Source organism: Lottia gigantea, assembly GCF_000327385.1.
Source record: "Lottia gigantea unplaced genomic scaffold LOTGIsca_61, whole genome shotgun sequence".
Taxonomy (NCBI): Eukaryota; Metazoa; Mollusca; class Gastropoda; family Lottiidae; genus Lottia; species Lottia gigantea.
In genome coordinates this window covers 1103434-1125641 of record NW_008710086.1, presented here as the reverse complement: position 1 = coordinate 1125641, position 22208 = coordinate 1103434, and the positions used below count along the sequence as shown (strand labels likewise).

General features: G+C 32.4%; 3 protein-coding genes across 3 annotated transcripts; 2 read left to right on the top strand and 1 right to left on the bottom strand.

The window, feature by feature from the left end:
* Positions 1–4764: 4764 nt before the first annotated feature.
* Positions 4765–11849, top strand: LOTGIDRAFT_194715 (hypothetical protein). The gene is made up of 12 exons (XM_009064280.1): positions 4765–4962; positions 5652–5719; positions 6120–6185; positions 6406–6484; positions 6810–6941; positions 7212–7321; positions 7661–7814; positions 8153–8313; positions 8553–8750; positions 9145–9336; positions 9730–9877; positions 10258–11849. Exons 1-12 carry the CDS (start codon positions 4956–4958, stop codon positions 10371–10373), a joined length of 1431 nt encoding a protein of 476 aa, XP_009062528.1. The 5' UTR covers positions 4765–4955; the 3' UTR covers positions 10374–11849.
* Positions 11850–12280: 431 nt separating this feature from the next.
* Positions 12281–13174, bottom strand: LOTGIDRAFT_194714 (hypothetical protein). Its single transcript, XM_009064279.1, has one exon. It carries the CDS (start codon positions 13078–13080, stop codon positions 12487–12489), a length of 594 nt encoding a protein of 197 aa, XP_009062527.1. The 5' UTR covers positions 13081–13174; the 3' UTR covers positions 12281–12486.
* A 378-nt stretch (positions 13175–13552) lies between these two features.
* On the top strand, positions 13553–21704 carry LOTGIDRAFT_128290 (hypothetical protein; the record flags this gene model as incomplete). Its single annotated transcript, XM_009064278.1, has 7 exons — positions 13553–13635; positions 18268–18371; positions 19042–19169; positions 19539–19727; positions 20268–20394; positions 20900–21006; positions 21504–21704. 7 exons carry the CDS (start codon positions 13553–13555, stop codon positions 21702–21704), a joined length of 939 nt encoding a protein of 312 aa, XP_009062526.1.
* Between the last annotated feature and the right edge of the window lie 504 nt (positions 21705–22208).

Below are 22208 nucleotides of genomic sequence, written 5' to 3'. Positions count from 1 at the left end.
TTGCTGCATCTTTAAATATCAGGCCACATATTCTTGAAACAATCCTAGCGCTGAGTTGTCTTTGCCATATATTATTGAAAGAATCAGTGATAGAAGTTAAGACCCAAGAATATCCTAGTGTTAAGATCGTTTCGTGAATACGCGGCCCTGGGTTCTTAACTTCTAACACTAACAGATCATCTCTCTAGGACATTGTAGTGCTAAGGTATCTCTCAAGGACATCGTAGAGCTAAGATCGTTTCAAGAATAAGTGTGCTGCACATCCTAGAGCTAAGATTGTTTCAAGAAAACGTGGCCAGGACATCCTAGAGCTTAGATCATCTAAAATCGTTTCGAAAATACATGGACTGATGTCCCCTACTGGGTTTGTCAGGTCAACTCCACGTCTCATTTAGAAAGTTATTTGATATTTGTGTTCCCCATGGAATCTGTACAAGTTTGAAAAGCATTTATCTAACATTTGATGTTGTTTTCTCCAAATTTTATCAGAGTTCACGTCCCCATTGTATTTTTTCGACTTACCGGTGTTTGACGTAATCATTCTAATTAACTGTAAATTTATAATTTGGATTAATTATTTTCTTATCTTAAAGTGATGGTCAATTCTAATTTTTCATTTCATGTGTTAGTATTTACTAAATAATATGAATGTTGAAGCATGTTGATTGGCCAGGTTGAAAATACTGCATCATGTATGGTTGGATCATTTGGTCAGGTTGTTTCTGATTGGTCATATAAAATTAAGGAATAAAAATGTGGTTGGTGTCCCACAGGAAAAGATTGGATGAGATTTTGATTAACAGAATTGTTAGGGTGTTTTTTCAGGGTGTGTGAATTGGAATGAAGAATAGCGTCACATAGAATCATGGGATGTCTCAAAATTGACCTTTTTACATGTAATTCTATTTTCCATTTAAAAAAAATCAGGTCTTAATTGAAAGTTTTGATTTTAATGTAATGAAATTAATGGAGTTTTACATCCCATTTTTCTGCATGTAATTGGGTTATAAAGATTTTAATGTAGACCAATATTATATTTCTTATATATGTCAAATTGTCATTATCTGTCTTTAAAACATTGTATAACAATGTTACAATGTTAAATTATAACTTGGTATAACAATGTTATATTATAAACTAGGTATAACAATGTTACATTATAACTTGGTATAACAATGTTACATTATAACTTGGTATAACAATGTTACATTATAACTTGGTATAACAATGTTACATTATAACTTGGTATAACAATGTTACACTATAACTTGGTATAACAATGTTACATTATAACTTGGTATAACAATGTTGCATTATAACTTGGTATAACAATGTTACATTATAACTTGGTATAACAATGTTATATTATAAACTAGGTATAACAATGTTATATTATAAACTAGGTATAACAATGTTACATTATAACTTGGTATAACAATGTTACATTATAACTTGGTATAACAATGTTACATTATAAAACAATGTTACATTATAACTTGGTATAACAATGTTACATTATAACTTGGTATAACAATGTTACATTATAACTTGGTATAATAATGTTAAATTATAACTTGGTATAACAATGTTACATTATAACTTGGTATAACAATGTTACATTATAACTTGGTATAACAATGTTGCATTATAACTTGGTATAACAATGTTGCATTATAACTTGGTATAACAATGTTACATTATAACTTGGTATAACAATGTTACATTATAACTTGGTATAACAATGTTACATTATAACTTGGTATAACAATGTTACATTATAACTTGGTATAACAATGTTACATTATAACTTGGTATAACAATGTTACAATTTAAATTTTACACTATTGCATTTATGTTATTTGTTAATATGTTTTACACTGTATAATTATAAATTGTTAAACTAATGAAGGGATTTAAAAAAAATTTAATTTTCAAGGCCGGGGGTAGCTCAGAAGATTTGAGGAATTGTTTTCTGGCAATGTCAGCCTTAAACCCCCTTAAATTCAAGGGATTCTTATCTAATAAAGTTTTTAATCTGTTTATGTAAACACAGTACAGATTAAGGCTCAATTTGTACAACTCAAATTTACTGTGTGGTAATTCCAGAAAACCTTTAACTTATGATTACTTAACTATCACAGATATCATTTAAATCATCATTTGGTTTTCAGTTTTCCTGGAATTTTGAAACTTCTATAATTGTCTGGAAAATCAGAATTCTACAAATTGAAGCCAAAATAGTCATTAACATGTAAACAAGAATAAGAAAAAGACCACTAAAAATCTGGAGTTATAAGACATGATAAAGAAATGGCAGCTGAACTATTTTAATTGTTCTTATATATATTTATGGTTGAAATATTAATTAAATGAAATTAGTTTATTCCTGTCTTAGATATTTATATATAAACTGAAATAGACTACTTTACTTGGAGATAGTTTGTTGGATGTTCAATTTACAGCAATTTTGTTTCATTTTTCTTCACATAGTTTTGTCTCCTTTGTAATGTAGCAAGCTTTCTGTTGTATTATTCAAAACATAAACACAAGCAGTAAACTTTATTGTGAGGTAGAAAACAGAGTTCTTGAAGCTATACCTATATTGTGTTCATTACTACTAATAAATAAAACAACCAGCTCATTTTGATGTTTTCAATCATTCACTCTGTAAGTTCATTCATATCTTTAACAATAATTTCAGTCATCAATTGTAAATGCACAGAAAATCTTGCACATGTCCAGTTTTACTGAAACTAAATATTTATATAGATGTATATTGTGAACTCTGCAAATTTTGTTTTGTACACAGATATAATCACAACAAATAACTTAATATCCAGAGCTGTAGTTGGATCAGATTGAGAGTTACCCTCAGAAAATAAATGAAACAAAAATATCTAGAGCTTTATTTTAATCAGATTGAGTGAAGTTACCCTCAGAAAATAAATGAAATAAAATATCTGGAGCTGTATTTTAATCAGATTGACAGAAAGTTACCTAGTTAAAAGTAACCCTCAGAAACTAAATGAAACATAATATTTGTATGTGTATTTTAATGAGATATATATAATTTGTTAGTATATGTTTGTTATTGTCTATTGTATTTGTTAATTTTCTGTAAAAACTCATCCTTTATGAATTGTTAACAAACAAACAAAAATAAAATTTATCGTTTTAAAATAATATCAATTGTTGAAGTTTGTTTATTTTTCTCTTGATGAAGGGTGGATCTATATGTAGGTATAATTAGGTTGTTTTGTTATATTGTTTATTTCTATAGAAGTGTGGATTGCTGAAAGATGATTGCGTCACCTATGTCCGTCTGTGCATATTTCATTGTTAACTGTAGAGAGTTCTAGACCATTTTGAAAAAGATGCGTACATAAACCTAAAATGAAGATCATGATTAAGATTGCAACTATTTGGAATTGTAACCCCCTTGTTTAGAAAATTGAGGATTGCTTTCAGAGGGTCCACATACCAAATAATGTACAATATTGGTATTTCAATTTCAGAGAGTTCACATTGGTTGTATTTATGTAGTATATTAATATGCACCCTACCCTAGTTCATATCTTGCAGATCTCTTTATTTATGACCTTGGCCAGTGCTTTGCTAAGGAGATTTTTGGAACTTCTGTAGTCTTAATACTAAGTTTTGTAAATGATCTCTAAATACGTCATTGCCCAGTGAACACAGTTAAATAAAACACAGTATGTTTTGTAAGTCAGGTTCAATACTTGAGTTGAAAGGTAAATGATGAATTATAATGGTAACATAGCCTGAGGGTGGGGCTAGACAATAGAGGTCAAAGGTAGACGGTAGGGGCCTGGGGTAATTGGGGTGACAATAGTAACCCAGGGGGGATAATAAACCCCTTACAATACAAACTGTTATAATAGGGGCACACAACACTTTATTTATGGATAGTAAATTTTTAATACTTTTTCTACATTTTAATAAGTATCTATGTTTGGGATTAAATGAAACTAAATATACTTCCAATTCCTTTAAGAGGATCCACATAGTTAATAGATTTCTTACACAATATAAGAGTCTTGGTTTAGAGAGTCCACAAAAGTAGGATATTTCAATTTGATATCAAGTTATCTCTTATAGTTTACTGTAAATTTGATCAATATTCAAATAAGTTCAAGTTATTTACTAGCAACGTACATCAACTAATATTAACATAACTAATAATTTGGTATTAAGAAATGGCATTCATAAAATCTCATATAAGCACTGGCCAAGGTCATAAGTAAAGAGAGGTTTTTTTTGTTATTATTCACTCTTTTAGGTCATGTATTTAAAGCCATGTGTCCAATATACATTCATATTTTTGGGGGATTGTCTTTTTTTTAGTTTCTTCCTTGTTCATAAATTCAGACTGTCATAAAATTATAGACACTGACAGAAATGGAGCAGAATAATCTACAGAAAATCGCCATTTTGATAAGGTTTATATTTTGGGGAAAAGCCAAAAAAGGACAATAAATCGCCATTAATCTTTTGATATGATTTAGGTTAATCCTTTAGTTCAATAAGATTTGCCAAATCAGCAATGTGCTTCTGTTTACATGTCAAGTAGGCGTGGCTTCCAGTAGGCGTGGCCTCAATCTATTTTTACATCCGCCCTGCTACGTGGCATGTGACGTCACATACGGAAACAACCGAACCATGAAAAACCCTTAATTTTTCTCAAATTAATTAAAATTAAAGTCATTTTAGGACTAAAACTGAAGCCATTCACATCATGGGACCTTGAATTTCAACAGTTTTAAAGGATTTTTAAAACGACGCTAGTTAATGCTGGTCACGTGATTAACCCTTTACACAGGACGTGGCGAAGTTGGTGCTACGTAGAAATTCTTGTCGGCTTCCTTTTACAACAAAATTTCTTTAGAAGTTGGGCGATCTGACAATTTCCACATTGCAGACGCCAAAAATTAATCATGGGGAGTAAGTAGAATGATTTTGTTTCTTTAGATTTGGGTAGGATTGCTTTAAAGCGAATGTTTTTGCTGGACTTTAATCCAATATGGGATGGTGTCTGCGTTTTGCCAACTTTTATGCAACCAACCAAACTTAGAAAGTTGTTAAAGCAGACTGGAATTTGATGTTATAGTTAAGATTGGTCTTTAACTCATATTCCAAAACAAGCTTTATTATTTGAGTGGTGAAAAATGGATTAATTTTGAATCTGTTTCTTTTTTTGACTATCCAGATGTTTTATCAAAAACTATTAAATTTCATCATTCATTTTCTTTCTGGAACTTTAAATGGCCCCTAGTTACTCAATCATATCTAGAACCTATCTTGATCATGGATTCACAAATTTTATTAAGATTGAAACCTCAATAATCATGGTGTAAGGCAATGAAGAAATAGAATTTTTCTATAATAGAATCAACTAGAACATTGACCGACACTGTACGTACCTAGCTAGACATTAGCTCAGTATTACATCACAAAATGTTATCATGTCCATTCTAAAAATTCACCTCTTCACTAAAGTATATTCAGTTTGTGAATCTGTAGGATATTTTCAGATTTATTTTGAATTGCTTGACATGATTTGTGGCATTTTTTTAAGCAAACTTTATCGTGCCCTTAATCACATTTTGTAACAAAGTTTCTTTATTTTTCAGTAAAGTTTTTGGAGTTTGTAAAACCGTTTTGTGCGGTTTTACCTGAAGTATCAAAACCAGACAGAAAGGTAACAAATTTCATCCTTCATTGAATTTACGTTTTCATTTAAAACATGATGTAAATCAAGTTGATTTCATCCCGGAAACACTGATTGATCTTTTGTAAATAGAAAGCATGGCTGACCTGAATTTCATGAAAATTACATATATAAGAGATAACTTGAATAAATCTTTAATTGAATCTTCGTGGCAGCCGGTCTTCATAAGCCCACAAGGTGCTAGGACGTAAAACTCCATTCATTTCCTTTCATTGTGGCAGTGGAATATCCCCATGGGTTACATGTAAGATTTTTGTCTGCTGTGGGTCCACATTAAGGTATAAAATTTTGATGCCATGACCAGTCCTTTTGTCTTCCAACCCCTATTACCTAATCTGTAGTTTGAAGTTGGAGTAATTTGTATTTTTAGATCCAGTTTCGAGAGAAGATATTATGGACAGCTATCACATTATTTATCTTTTTAGTTTGTTGTCAGGTACAGTAATCTTTATTTTTTTGTTTTTGTTATTTTCATATTGTATTAAAAGTGTTTAAATTTTTTGACAAAATTCCCTCTTCTCTAAACTTTGTTGTGATTTTGTCCATTTTGATTGTAATCCAACAAATCTGATGTACAGAGAAGGATATAAAAATTTTTAACTAAAAACTTTCAAAATCTCCATTTATATCTATTCTCATGTTTATTTTTTTTCCAGATTCCATTATTTGGTATCATGTCCTCAGATTCAGCGGATCCTTTCTACTGGATTCGTGTTATTCTGGCCAGTAACAGAGGTAGGCTGTGGTTTAATAATTATTGTGCAAGAATTGTTTATGCTCTGTACTTTGAATGTTCATGTTTAAAGTTTAGCCTATTTGACTGTGATTTAGGACTTAATGTTCTCATGAGAGTGCTAGCCTAGGTCAACAACTAAAGACTGATAAAATGATATACTAAATTTGTATGAAATATGGCCCACTAATGATCTCATTAGAGTATTGGTCTAGGCCAACAACTTACGGCTTGTGATGAAAGCATTATGCAAGAGACTGATAAAATGATATTATACTAAATTTGTATGAAATATGGCCCACTAATGTGAATGTATTTGTGTTTCAGGTACCTTAATGGAGTTGGGTATTTCACCTATCGTTACCTCTGGTTTAATTATGCAACTGTTAGCTGGTGCTAAGATTATTGAAGTAGGTGACACACCAAAAGACAGAGCTCTTTTTAATGGTGCTCAAAAATGTAAGTATAACTTTTGTAATACTTTTATAATTGATCAAATAACAAGATGATTTGTCAGTGATAATTATTCGGTGCATGGAAATGAAGGTAGATCTTAGGAATGGAATGGCTCGAGTGAGTTAGATTGTGGTCTTGCTGTGGGGTTGGATTCTTCATTTAAAAGTTGTCAAGATGTTTTCTTTCAATCTTTTCTATTTAAATAATTGAATATTTGAAGTCGATACTTGAATTTTAGACCCATGTAAAAACCCTGTTATTTGTAAATTTCAGTATTTGGTATGGTTATCACTGTGGGTCAAGCTATAGTTTATGTTATGACCGGTATGTATGGTGATCCAGCTGATATCGGAGCCGGTGTTTGCTTACTTATTATTATTCAGGTTGGTACTACTTATTTATCTTATTAATCGATTTATTGAAGATTGGAATCGAAAGTAATAGACCATGAAGCTCAATACATGAAACTTAAAACTGAAAACTGATAAGATTTGAAATTGAAACATGGTATTTCCAGTCATCTAGTGCTTTATTCAAACCTAACTTTTAACATAGATTTGAAATAAAAAGTCACAAAGGGCATTAGGACCATACTACTGTATAACAATAAGGAGTGACAGAGAGGACCAAATTTAATACCAATATGGTTTACAGGAAATTAAGTAAATTTAAAGTGACCCGTGCCAATTAAAGTTACAATGGAATGTGTTTTCTATTTTCAGTTATTTGTAGCAGGTTTAATAGTGTTGTTATTAGACGAATTGTTACAGAAAGGTTATGGTTTAGGTTCTGGTATTTCATTGTTTATTACCACCAATATCTGTGAGACTATTGTATGGAAAGCTTTCAGTCCTGCCACTGTCAACACTGGTAGAGGTAAGTTAAACTAATGATTTTGAAATACTTTCCTTTCTTTGCGAATTTTAACTGAATACAACTTTTCAATAGTCGTAAATGCTGAACCTAATACTGATAATCTAAATCATGGCAATTGAAGTTGAAGAAGTCAATTTATGCATAGAAACTTAGGCCTACAGTATTCTTATAGATCTATAGAATTTAAGAATCTTTGAATAAGATTATGCAGTTATCCTGGTAAATTTTCCATTACAGCACACTGCATGGTGTTGTCCTTCAATAGCCTAATCAGTTGCAGAAAAGAAGGACATAAAACTTCATAAAATTTATTCATTTTTGATCATTCTGTTTTATAGGAACTGAGTTTGAAGGAGCTATTATTGCTCTCTTCCATCTTCTGGCCACCAGATCAGATAAAGTACGAGGTTTACGTGAAGCTTTCTACAGACAGAATTTACCCAATTTGATGAATTTAACTGCCACTATTTTCGTGTTTGGTATAGTCATTTACTTCCAGGTAAGTTATCGTGTTCTAGTTTTTATTCGCAAGCTTGGGTTGTGTTTAATTTAAAATCTTGCCATGTATTTTCACTTTGGTATGGTATTTCTCAGTGTAATATTTATAAATTCATTTAAAAAAAGAGGCCTTATTCTTGAAAGAAGGGACTCATGCTTATAAGACTCTAATTCCAAGTTTTTGGTTCCAAGTTTTGTTTGTATATATTGGCATACTAATTGAATTTTGTTGTATTTCAGGGATTCCGAGTGGATCTACCAATCAAGTCTGCACGTTATCGAGGTCAATTCACATCGTATCCAATCAAATTATTCTACACCTCTAATATTCCCATCATCCTTCAGTCTGCTTTGGTGTCTAATTTATACGTCATATCTCAGATGTTAGCCACGAAGTTTGGTGGAAATTTCTTCGTCAATTTACTCGGTGTCTGGGCTGTAAGTATAACGTTAAATTTTTTACGTTGTTTCCTTGATATTTATTGACTATTGATGTGTATAGTTGAGAAAGAAGTTTGTGTTCGGCATATCTAGTATTATTTGTATGAGGGTAATAAGTAGTTTATATTGATAAATAAGCCTATTCAGAGAGTTAGCTTACTATTAGAAAGTTTCTAAACACACTGTCTTAATGTAGATTTTAGATCCAAAGCACATGTTGACGCCATGAGTTAAACTATAGCTTTAAAATACTGTTCATTTCCCTGATGAGGACAGTGTATCTGAAACGCATGTCAGCAGTATAAGAGGAGTTTAATTGTCCTTGATTCAAAGAGATAATTATTAATTTTATTGAGAAATTTTAAAATAAATTTTAATTTTATTATTACAGGACGTTGGGGGTGGAGGACCTGCCCGATCTTACCCTGTCAGTGGGTTGTGTTACTATATGTCTCCACCAGAAACACTCTCCCATGTAGCAGAAGATCCTATACATGCTGTTCTATACATTGCCTTTATGTTAGGATCATGTGCTTTCTTCTCCAAGACCTGGATTGATGTATCGGGTTCCAGTGCTAAAGATGTAAGTATTTATTTTATTCAACAACAAAAGCTGGAGGAGCATGTGTAGAATAGAGAGAGTCAGTATATTCGTAAATTTCGGCAGATTTCCTGTTCCAGTATTGTTGTTTGCGAAATGTTTTTTTTTCTGTGTTTTCTTTGAGTCCCAGAACCTAAACTTAACAAACTATTTAGATATGTAATAGAAGTGTTAAGATTGAAATGTGACTTGATTAAACTGTAATTTGCCTGTCCCAAATTCCAAAAATAAAGTCTCCATTCGCTTCATTAAAGATTCCTTAACAGTTTCAAATCCAAATAGAATATACTTATGCTGTGGTCCTGTCAAAATTTCTGTTAAAGATGTAATATCCCATGTTGTTTTTTGTCCTAATGTACTATGTTTTTATTATAGGTTGCTAAACAACTTAAAGAACAGCAGATGGTAATGAGAGGACATCGTGATCGTTCTATGATTAAAGAATTAAACCGTTATATTCCAACTGCTGCAGCTTTCGGTGGTCTCTGTATCGGAGCTCTCTCTGTCATGGCTGACTTTATGGGTAAGGGTGAACTCTATTTCTTGTACTAGCTTGTTGGCTGATTAACATTTTGAATCAAGATTCACTTCTGGAATGTTGGAGAGTGTCTTCCAATTGTTCGGCCTATTTTGCTCTGTCAGTGATGGAGGTTGGAAGGTCTGGAACAGAGGAGGGACTTTCACATGGACAATAAACTGAGGCTCTGTGTGCACCTTAAGATTGAAAAGTCATGGCATATAGTCCTCTACACACTGCATGGTGTTGCATATAATTATTAGCCAAAAAAGTTGGTGTAAAAATCAAACATTTAACTCCATTTGAATTACTAAGATTACCTTTAAATGTTTTTGTCTTTTTACCATTTTGTTTGCTCCATTACAATATTATTTTCTATATTACAGGTGCTATCGGTAGTGGAACTGGTATTTTATTAGCTGTAACCAATATTTATCAATATTTTGAAATTTTCGTTAAAGAACAGGGTGAAATGGGTGGCATGGGAATGTTATTATTTTAGTTTTACTGAACTTACCTCGTCCAACATCATATTTCATCAATCTTTCGCCAGTCATTTATACAATTTGTTTAGGAATGCATATTCATTAAGACTCAGAATTGTTTTGATTGGTTGCCTACACTGAACATATTTCTCAAAAAACTTTTGACGCGTTTATTGTTGACATAAATATAACTAGATCGTATAAATTTAATTAAGATTCAAAACCTTCATTCAGTGTAGTTTAAACCATTATTGTTAGTGTTTGTTTTTGATCGGATGATTTAAGTCATGTGACAACGAACTTACGTTGCAAGAATGCAGAAAGTGAAAGTAAAAACTGCAAAAAAAAAAAGAGTTAAATTGTATATAATGAAACTGCATTTTTTCAAAACATTTTGCTCATGACATGCAACTGTACATTATAGATTATATGGCGTCATTAAATGGAGTTACTCCCCTTAAGATTTGTTCAAAGGTGTACATGTGCATAATTGCCCTGCGTTCCGATGTCTGTTTTTCAAAACAATATTCACAAAATGTTTGTCGCGCCTTGAGTCACTTTACATTACAAAGTGACTCTTTCAGTAGACAGAACTGTAATAAGGCTTCGAAACTTTTTGAACACAGGGTCATTTGTGATTCGTGTTAATGATAGATTAGATATAGTTGTAAATTTTATTTATTTCTTAGTCAGGGGAGGATACTCTACTATTTCAGCAGAAATGAAGCTTGATTTTCCAATGCTTTTGATAGAATGTATGGGTGACGGCAAAAACGAAAAAAAAAAAATAGCTTTAATTGAAAAGATAATTTTGCTAAAAATTTCCACGATCATTTCATTTTTTTTTTTCCTTGTTCATTGTAACTTAAACTTTTTCTGTGAAAATTTTATGTTAATAGCCTAGAAAACCCTATTTTGATTGGTCAATATTAAATCGTTACTACTTTTTCATTGGCCAATATATTTGATACAGCATTTCAAACCATTTCAAGGTTGATCTACACGCTAGTCTTGCATTTCATCTATTCAAAATATTTTTAAGGAAAGACTTAAAATGCCTTTCTCAGTCAGTTTCCCACCAATACACTGTAAGATATTAAAGGATGAAATTAAGGGCTTGGTGCAGGGAATAGGGACCGAAACAAAGATGGGAAACTGAAAACTTGAGCTACTTAGTATCAAGAATTGTGTTGAAATAAATTGGGAAAAATGACATTAATATCGGCAAATTTTAAAGGCTGAACACGGCTTTGTGACCTTGAGAAATACAGATTTGTAGTATTCTTCTTACAAGGTATTGAACCACCCTGGTGACATGTGATACCGGTATATCACCCACCCTAAGACCCTAACAGTGCCCTACTCCCCAGCCCTTACCCACTCAAGGCTATCAGAAATTTATTTGTATGTTTAAGACCAGACTGAAGTCATTCTGTTGTATGTATGTGAAATCAAATTTAAAAATAAAAGAATAAAAATTATTTATAAAACTTTTTTGTTTTATTTTTTGATTAACAAGTAAAAGGATAAAGGAAATGCACTGATCAGCCTTTCTCAAGGAATACATATTATACAGCAGTACAAATTAATATACTTATACAAAAATACAAAAAGTTGTATCAGTATTGCTTCAAATATAAAAAATGTATTAAACTAAATGGTTGAGAGAACAAAGCCAGATTCATCAAAATAAAAACTAGATTGTTGGACTGTGCCATGCAGAAGAATTAGTCTGAGAGTGACTATAGTGATTGAGAGGTCAATATCCTTAAAACAACTGAAGAGTCTATCCTTAATATGACACGTGCCATGGAGAGTAACTGTCAATGAACCAATGGCCCTGTGCACTGCAACTTGTGCATGAGAAAGATCCCTTGACAGTTAAAAAATAAGGGGCTCTTGTTGCTGTCCTGGAAATATTTATGTTTACATCATCAATCATCATTAGTTAAAACTGGATTATAGAGTAAGGTCTCCATCACACGGAGAGACAATTGGGATTATATTCAAAATTAACAAAACGAACATTTAGCACATTAACAGAAACAAAACTATAAAATTCTTCAAACTCAACAAGGTCAACCTTCTCAAAGCTGGTCAAACAAGAAACTTCAGAACATAAAACAAAAATTACATGTGAATAACTTCATCTAAGAACACATCGTCTTCAGATGTTGGTACTTCTTCACACATCTGTGCCTGAAAAGCTAATCCTAAAGTTTTTGGTTTCTGTCCCATTTTCTCACATTCTTTGAGAAATTTGTCATAGTATCCTTTGCCACGTCCAAGTCGTGCACCAGACTTCGTAAAAGCTAATCCAGGGACGAAAACTAAATCCAACCCTCCTGATTTCAGGGCATCCAGTCTACCTTCTTTACTTGCAGGTTGTTTTATTTTCCATTTTGTTTCTGGTAAGTTTTTCAAATCTTCCATGGACTTCAATTCCAACATAGCCATTTCTGGGCCATGGTAATACGGAATGAAACACATTTTCTGCTGATACAACAGGTCCTTCACTATTGCTCCTGTGTGGATTTCGTCTGCCATACTTAAAAAGATGGAAACTCTCTGACTCTGAACGTAAAATTCGTGTGAAAGAGCATCAGCTACAACATGGCCAGATTCTGTTACTTTGGCTGCTTCTGTCATTTCTGACAGCTTCGCCTTCATTTCCTTCCGTAAGAGTTTTTTAGCTTGTTGCAAAGAATTTCTAGCCATATTCATTATATTGTCAAAGATCTGTGTGACCTAGGCCAGTGCTTCTATAAGAGAGTATCTCTTATAAAACCTTATACCATTTTGCCAAGATCTCTTAGGGGTATCCCTCGACAAACCGCGCCACCTATGGGGATTCCATCAGTGACCTCACGAATAACCTCCTAAGTCAGTAAACGGGAATTTCTTTTCTACGTCAGAAGATTTTCCCAGAAAGGTGTTACGCCACCTTGTGAGGATTTCTTAAATTCATTATTTCAACCAATGAAATTGCTAGAAATTGTGACAGGTAAACTTCCGGCGATAAAGACGAACTTGGAAATGGTGACACGTCGTAGTTATCGAATGATCCTCGGCAAATCAACATCTGGTACGTCTTCGACGGAAATAATCTATGTCAGCCGTCGTCGATAAGAACGCGACCGTTGTAGAACTGGAAACACGAGGCGCACAGAACGACATTAAAGCGGGCGACAAGATGATGGGTGTCAATAAGAAGTTGATTGTCTGTGCCATTGGAATTTTTGTTTGTTATTTTTATTATGGCATTTTACAAGAAAAAATGTAAGTACCCGGTGTTATTTTTAAGTGATGAACGTTGTTGTTTCTGTGACAGTTGTGGCATATTGGTGTTATGTTTACACTGGCATTGGACTGGTAGTAAACAATGGTCTGCAATTTATCTATGATATATCAATAACATGTAAAAAGTAATTCACCAAATCACAAAAGAATCCGATGATAGTGCAAAGAAAGTGCTTGCTATTTTGAAGCTGATCTTTAATACCCATAGTAATAATATTCAGTATTAAAAAAAAAAATTGGACAGCCAGTCATCTACTGGTCTACATAATTTTATCTGAGATTAATGCCTGTGATCTGTGATTATTTGTGTTATTTCATCATTATTCATAGTAAAAGTTTAAGAGTTGTTTTATTTTGTGTTGGAGAATTAGAATATTCATAGCATCTTGGTGAGGACAGGTTAAGTTTGATATGAATGACAATTGAGAACCATCAACATTTCGAGCTCCTGAGTTACATGACGCTAAATAGGTCTAATACAACTTACCATACCGGTACTGGTACTTCTTAAGTTTTGTAAATCAGATTTTATTGGCTTCAGGCCCAGGGAGCATGCATCTGTTTAATACTCTCTGAAAGAGCTAACTTTTGTTGTTAAACAAAATATTTTTCTGATTATTTTCAAGTGGATATCGGCTTAAAAATAGAACATTATAAAGTTACTTACTGAAAGCGAATATACCTGTATACCATGTCATCTTTTTACATCAAAATTTAATATCCTATTACTGCAATCTGTTTCAATTTGTATTTCATTTTACACCTGACTGAATGTTATCATGATTTATTATTACTCTTATGTTAGAGGATTTCAATAGAGGTTTTTGATATATATCAGGGACACTGAAATCTTGTATACTCTTACACACCGTTCTAGCTTTTGTAGGTTTAGTCTTTATGTGTTTCAGAGACACTCTGAGACTGTATTTGCACATTTCTGATTTTACTCCCAAAGGATTTCAACAAAGAGTTCCTAGCTTTTTAATATCTTATCAGGGACACTTAAATCTTCAATACATACCATTCTAGCTTTTGTAGGTTTAGCATTTATATGTGTTTCAGAGACACACTGAGACTTTATTTGCACAGTTCTGACAAAATTCCAATGAAAGTCCTTCCTTTCATTGAAGAAAAACTAAATTGTGCTCAAGCTAGTGGCCTCATCTTGATTAAAATTTGCCCCAATTCTCACCTCTCCAAAAATAGAACCCTTATAATCAGTTTAATTTCTAAACAGACACACCCAGTTTCTTTTAAAACAGACTCAAATCTTGTATTGTGCAGTCCATTAACTTCAAACTTTTCACAATGAAAATACTGTTAAAGTTAGTTGAAGAAGTAAAATGTATATATATATCTCTAGTCTTTAAAATGTAGTTTGTCCCCAATTTAATTGAAATATTTGAAACATTAAGATTGTTATTATTTGAATATTGTTATCTACAGGATTATAACTGAAGAATCAGATTTTTTTTAAATGATTTTACTATGTTAGCAGAAATTTATATAATTTAGGACATGTTTAAGACGTTTGTATTTGTTTGTAAACCATTCATAAACCAAATTACAATTTCTCCTGAAACTGAACTTAAAGGGATAGTAAAGAGGTTTTCTAAATTTTGTATGCGCATCCGGGACACTGATAGCTTCTTGAAGCTACTATTGATATCTATGCAGTTCCCCTCTCGTGAAGTCATAAAACATGTTAGTTTTAGTGGAATTGCAAGAAATTGATGCTATCAGAGTCCCAGATATACATAAAAAGTTTAGAAAACTTCTTTACAATTCCTTTAATCTAAATGAATCTGTGACTAAAATCTCCTGTATTTGGACCAACAGCAAATCAATGTAAGGGAAATGTTATGTTGTAGAATGCCCCATTAACTCTAGTTAATAATAACTATCAAATATATTTTGATAATGACCAATAAACAAAGGAACAGTTTAAATAAATATGAGATTTGCCACCTGTGGCCAGTTTTATAATTGAAGGTAATTGAACAATTAGTGTTTGTTTCACATCATTTAGTTTATGTTTCTATCAAAGCTGTTGTATACATGAAATGAAATGGAGTTTTACATCCTTTTTTTCTGTGCCTGTTTAGCCTAATGAAGATAGGTAACACCATGCAGTATCCAACTGTCGCGGGATCTTTTAAATGTGTACAGCCTGTCGTATAGCACACATGGCCACACATTTTGATCACATCTGAAGGAATAGATGCTTTTTTCATGTCAGCCCCTCTAACTTGCATCACTGATAGGGAGAAACCCGGTTGAAAAATTAGACTAAACAGAATATTGGGTTTCAACACTCTCTTTCATGTAAGACTCATTCTATTGGATGTTAATTCATAAAAATAAGAATTTCTGTCTTTAGATTGGAAATGAAACAACAATTAAATCCTGGCCAATAAGATTAAAAAATCATTAAGATGAAATGATCAGTTGTGAGATGATGTACTATACAGGGCATCTTGTCTACAATCTATTACTGTTTACAAAGTTTAAAACGTAGGGTTAGATATGGGTTAGGGTCAGTGTGAGTTACTCTGAGTAACAACATGTTTCAGGTTCTGTTTTAGTTGTCTGAAGATCACACAGCGTGTATCTCTGAGTAACAACATGTTTCAGGTTCTGTTATAATATTCTAATATCTTTGTGGAACAACAATCACTGTTTATAAGGTTAAACCAGTTATTAGATTATAATATGGCTGTAGGGCAATGGTTTAGTGGTTGTATAAGCTAATGTTTCTGTTTTTACTTTTACAACTGTTTATAAAAGAGATTGATTATCTGTCAGTATGTTTCTTTTGTAACTTCCTCCCAATATTTCATAATTTTAACCATACGGTACTACACTTCATCAACGTCAATTTTAGTCAAATTTAGAAGTGTAAGTGAATAAAAAGTCAAAGATATAAGTTATACAGTTTGATTTATAAACTGAAATTGAGTTGTTATGAAATCAATCAATGTGTATACTAAGATTTTAAGTTGGGCATGGCTGCATGATTTTTAAATACAGTGACAGTCAAATCAACAGTCTAGAGCTCTAGTCAGACATCACTGGTAAATACAGCCATATCAACAGTCTAGAGCTCTAGTCTGACATCACTGGTAAATACAGTCAAATCAACTGTCTAGAGCTCTAGTCTGACATCACTGGTAAATACGGTCAAATCAACAGTCTAGAGATTTAGTCCGATATGACTGGTAAATACAGTCAAATCATCAGTCTTGAGCTTAAGTCAGACATGACTGGTAAATACAGTCAAATCATCAGTCTTGAGCTTAAGTCAGACATGACTGGTAAATGTAGGTTAATCATCCCTGGTTAAATTGTGTGACTAAATAATGACAATGTGTATAGTTTCCCATCAATTATCAAACTATTTTATTTGATTTGCCACTTAACTATAGAAATATTGATTATATGATTTATATTAAAACATTTCCAGTATTAAATATGAATATTGTACATCAGTATTAATGGCTACAGTTTTATTTTGATAGCAGAACCTAAACTTGCTATTTTACTTTGAAACTATTTTGGTGTGTTATACATTCAATTCTCCATATTTTATTACTGAGTTTTACTTGGTTTTTAAATGGCATGGATTATACTTTTATTTTTACACTTTTACAGGTGTGCATTTTTGAGGATTGAATTTAGTCTTCAATATATGTAAATAGTCTTTAGAGGTATTAGAAATGTACGAAAATTCAATAAATCCTTTAAAAATACTTCAAACTAGGAATTTTACTCACTATTTCTATATATGTCTTTTCTATATATCACATAGTAATATCTTAAATTGACGAGTCGTCATTTTAACATTCAAAGGCAGCTAATTCTGGACACACATGGATTTGAAGGCTCAAATTTCGACGGTGACACTATTACTGTTAGGCTTAGCTAAAGAATTCCCGTTTCTGAGACTAAAGTATGATTGGTCAAAAAAATGGCCTACCTGTCCCTTTAAATCATTCTGAAATATTCCATGATAACTACATAGTTAATGTACATTAAACGTTGAAAGAGCAGTGTGATTTTGATGGCCAGAAATCATGTGGAAACAAATCTTATTAGATTATAATTACATGGTGTACTGCCTTATTATATTTACTATCTAAATATTCATTATTAAACTTCTAAATAGTATATTGAATTAAAAAAGTCAAGCGTGGTTTGGTTTATAAACGTTAAATTGAATTGCATTTATTATTTATGTTGAAATTATTTCATGATTTTGACATTATGTTTATTTTCCATTCAATTGTTCGCCCCAATAAAAAGTGATAACCCTTACATCCAGGGGGCCCAAATATGTCAAGGGACCCTAAATATCTGATTCTAATAAAAAAAGATGGATGAATATTTTGGTCAAATTTTTTGATTTCAAAATCACTGAAAACCATGCCTAATAAGAAATTTAACTTTAGGTTGATGACAAGAGATAATCAGTTGGGCATTGGGGCCCCAGGATATTTATGAGCTGTTCTGTTTAGCTTGCGCCTGCTCGGGACAAAGTCTATTTTCAATTACAAATTGAAAGAAGTACAACCTTGCTTGTCGTTAATAGACAAATTACAATTTATTTTTCAGAACGAAAGGAAAGTATGGAGAAGGAGAAGAAAGAGAGAAGTTTGTTTATACGTTATCGTTGGTTTTTGTGCAGTGTATTGTTAATGTACTTGCAGCATATTTAGGTTAGTTTATTCTTATTATATCTTATTGTCAGGCAGTTTTGCTCATTGTACACTTCATGACATCGTCCCTATTTATCCCAAGTTTCAATTGATTGTCTGATCCAAACTATTAGACATATTTTCATTGGTCCAGCACTTTTGAATCATTGACATTGGAGAAACTAGGTTGAAAAATCCGGAGGTTTTTATCTCAATCTTTGTCCTGATCAAACCACAGTCTCCTAGTTTACCGTGCTGAATACATCAGACGCACATGACAAGTAAAAAGCATGACTCTTAAAACGCATTCAATGTGACTAATGATAAAAATCGGTGTATAGCCTTGACTTACTTTATAAGACCCCTCATTTATAAAAGTTAATCCATTGTAGTTTCATGTATCCTCTTATTTAAATAACTCCACAAACAATACTCTCTCACTAGAGGTTAGACTTTCATGCCTGTGCCTGTGCTTTCGGTACATTACTTAAGCACAATGTTACAACCTAAAATTCCTAGTTTACAAAGTCCCTGAGTTCCTAACCACATCCATAGTAATTCAGGAACATGCCCCTGGACACTTCCTTGTTTAAATGTAGCTGACCCAATCTGGTCTATGATGAAATGTGAACGTGAAATATGAAAAGCACCAACATGGTTGATAACTGATGTGATCTCATTGTATTTTTAGGAACAAAGTATATGCAGAAAAAAGTGGACGCCACGCCAACTAAATATTATATAGCGTGTTCGTTGACGTATCTAGGTGCTATGTTAGCCAGTAACCACGCTTTACAACACGTCTCTTATCCTACTCAGGTGAGAAAGATAACAACTTAGATTCACGTGGATCCATTGAACCCTGCTGGTTCTTGGTTGAACCTTTGGGCAATGATTTGACAAGGATAGCAACTTAGATTCTTAAGGATCCTTTCGACCAGCTGGTCCTTGACCAAACCTCTTGGCATTGATCTTTCCAGAATTATCTGTACCCATTTCATAAGCTGACCGAGATTAGAACACCATTTGTTTGACATCAGCAAGAAAATGACATCACGCAAAGATATCATACTAACTGACTGTCATCCCTGCTTTCATAGTAGCTACCTAGTATTGGTTATTTGGTCTTAAGGGTTTGTCAATTTGAAATCCACATATTTAATAATTTACTGTATATATATATTGTAGGTTCTAGGTAAAACTATAAAACCTATACCTGTAATGATATTAGGTGTATTAATAGCTAGAAAACGTTACCCACTAGTAAAATATTTATTTGTATTGATGATTGTACTTGGTGTAGCGTTATTTATGTATAAAGATGATAAGGCGGCTAAATCTGATAAACATGAAATTGGAATCGGTGAATTTTTATTGGTAAGTCATGATTTTCTTTGGATCTGTATTATTTACATGTGTTTTATAACACGATTGAATCTTGCAGTATTACATTATCTAAAGAAAGAGGCTTTTCTTGATATACATAAGGAAATTAACATTATGTGGGCGTTAAATTTCATAATTATACATACAGTATATATTATTTTGTAGTTACAGATGTGAAGCTAAGGATCATTTCATCGTCCAATCCCCTCTCTTTCTAATTTCTAATGTAAGATCATCCTGCAGCATTTCATAATTTACAGAAATAAATTTAACCCTTTGAACACTGATTGTAAATGAAATAAAACGTCATATACCCTGAACTTCAAGTAATATCAGTAAAAGGGTATGATGTTAACGTTGTATAACGTCACTTAGTAACGCCCGGTATACCCCCTGCTCGGACCTATATTGCGTTAGTGTGTGGCCGGTAAACAGACCTCTAGGGTTGAAAGGGTTAAGAATAGAATTGAGAATAAAATAAGGTGTGTGTTATAATCATAATTATAGAGTATATATATTTTATATTTCCAGCTAGTTTCTCTAACTCTAGATGGACTAACAGGAGCTAGTCAAGATAAGATGAGATCTGAATATTCTACTCAAGGCTACAGTATGATGTTTTTTGTTAATTTATTTTCTATTCTATGGTTATTTATAGGTAAGTTACACTGATTTTATTCTCGTTATTTTAGGGGCTGTTAATATTTGTCGTACCCTAGACCCAAATTGAAAGTTAAAAGGCAGGGTAAAAATCACTTAGATTATACTCTCAGATTTTTCAAACTAGTTTTGGCGCCAGTAATGACAGTCAGAGGGGCTAACTGAGAAAAAGCATCAAGGAGTTAGGATGGGACATTTAACTGAGGCCCTGAAGCATAAAGATCCCTTTACAGTTGAAAATTGAAAAAGAGAAGACAAAATTTAACACTGCATGGAAATGCACCAATGCATAAGTGTAATTAGGTTTAAAAATTAAGATTTCTGTTTCATTAATAAGAAAATTGGATTGTAACCAATGATTGTCCTTCAATATATCCTTATGGTCCAATAATTCTTTACTGAGTTATTTGTTGTCACATGATAAAACTTATTTATAGTCCTAGAATGATAAAAGGATCTACTTTCAATCGTCATTAATTTTATACGACATCTCTCTATTTCAGGATTAATAGTAACCGGTGAAGGATTGTTATTTTTAAGTTTTTCCACTCGATTTCCAGTCGTCTGGTTTAATTTGTTATCATTTAGTTTAGCCAGTGCTCTTGGACAGGTTGGTATCCATTTTATTTTATTTAGCAAAAATCTTTCCGTTAGGTTAGAGGTTGATGATTAAATGTTAACTCCCACTTCCAAAACTAAATGTCCTGATGAGGTTTGTGTATCTGAAATGCTTGTCGACAGATTGTGATGAACTCTTGTTAATCAGATGCTATTAAAATGGGTGGTTGTGAGTGCTAATCTCCTACGGTGTGTGGAAGTTTATTACCCTGAATAAGTCATTATTCCAGTCCAGCCAACTATGAATGGGTATGGTTAATCCAGGAAAATCAATGTCAAGAGTTTCTGCCGAAGTTACCCTTGTAAAATCAATATCAAGATTTGGCCAAGTACCAGCTGGTAGACAGGATCCTCCAGAACCCATGTTGGTATCCTTGTAAAGTGGGGTTTATTTATTAAAAGGTACATAGCAAAATTAAGGTTATACTTTTCCTAGCAGGTATTCAAATAACTGTTAAAATAAATTATAAAAATCTTATTATATTTCAGATATTTATATTTACCACTGTGACGACGTTCGGACCTTTAACGTGTTCTATTGTTACCACGACCAGAAAATTCTTTACCATTTTAACCTCAGTTTTAATATTCCAAAATCCCATGGGTGGGAAACAATGGATTGGAACAGTGTTAGTTTTTATTGGACTCGGATTTGACAGTGTATATGGCAAGGAGAAAAAGAAAAAATAATCAAAATTAGAAATTATTAGAATGTTATTGTTATGGAAAATCTCATTTGGAAGGCTTTTAATCATCTCAAACTGCTGTCATGAACACTAATGGGTGCTGTATGGTGGATATTTTAACAGATGTTGAAGAAGGAAAAGTTTTAAAATTTCCACTAATGAAATCAACCTGGGATTTTAAAAGATATGGCGTAGAAATTTGATGTACCAAGAAATCAGTTGTCATGATTATAGAGTATATAGTTCTCTGAATAGAAAATGACAACTGGCCAGATCTAGTATACTTGAATATTTTTCTGAAGCATTATTGTTCCTGTACGAAACTTTCACGAACTAGAGTATTAATACTACTCAAAAAAGGTTCTACTGTGACCAGCTGTAATTGAAATAAAAATATACTTGGTCTAGAATTTTTGAGTGTGCTTGTAGAATTTTGAAAGAAAAAGGTTGTTTGGTTGTGATTTAGGGATGAAAGAATTTTATAATATTTTGAAAAGTTGGATTTGAG

Excerpts from the sequence above, each read along its gene's own strand:
- LOTGIDRAFT_194715 (XM_009064280.1), top strand. Across the intron at positions 6,485-6,809 it reads TATTCTGGCCAGTAACAGAG|GTACCTTAATGGAGTTGGGT; the intron begins GTAGGCTGTGGT and ends TTTGTGTTTCAG. Across the intron at positions 6,942-7,211 it reads TTTTAATGGTGCTCAAAAAT|TATTTGGTATGGTTATCACT; the intron begins GTAAGTATAACT and ends TGTAAATTTCAG.
- LOTGIDRAFT_194714 (XM_009064279.1), bottom strand. The coding sequence starts at position 13,080 with ATGAATATGGCTAGAAATTCTTTGCAACAAGCTAAAAAACTCTTACGG.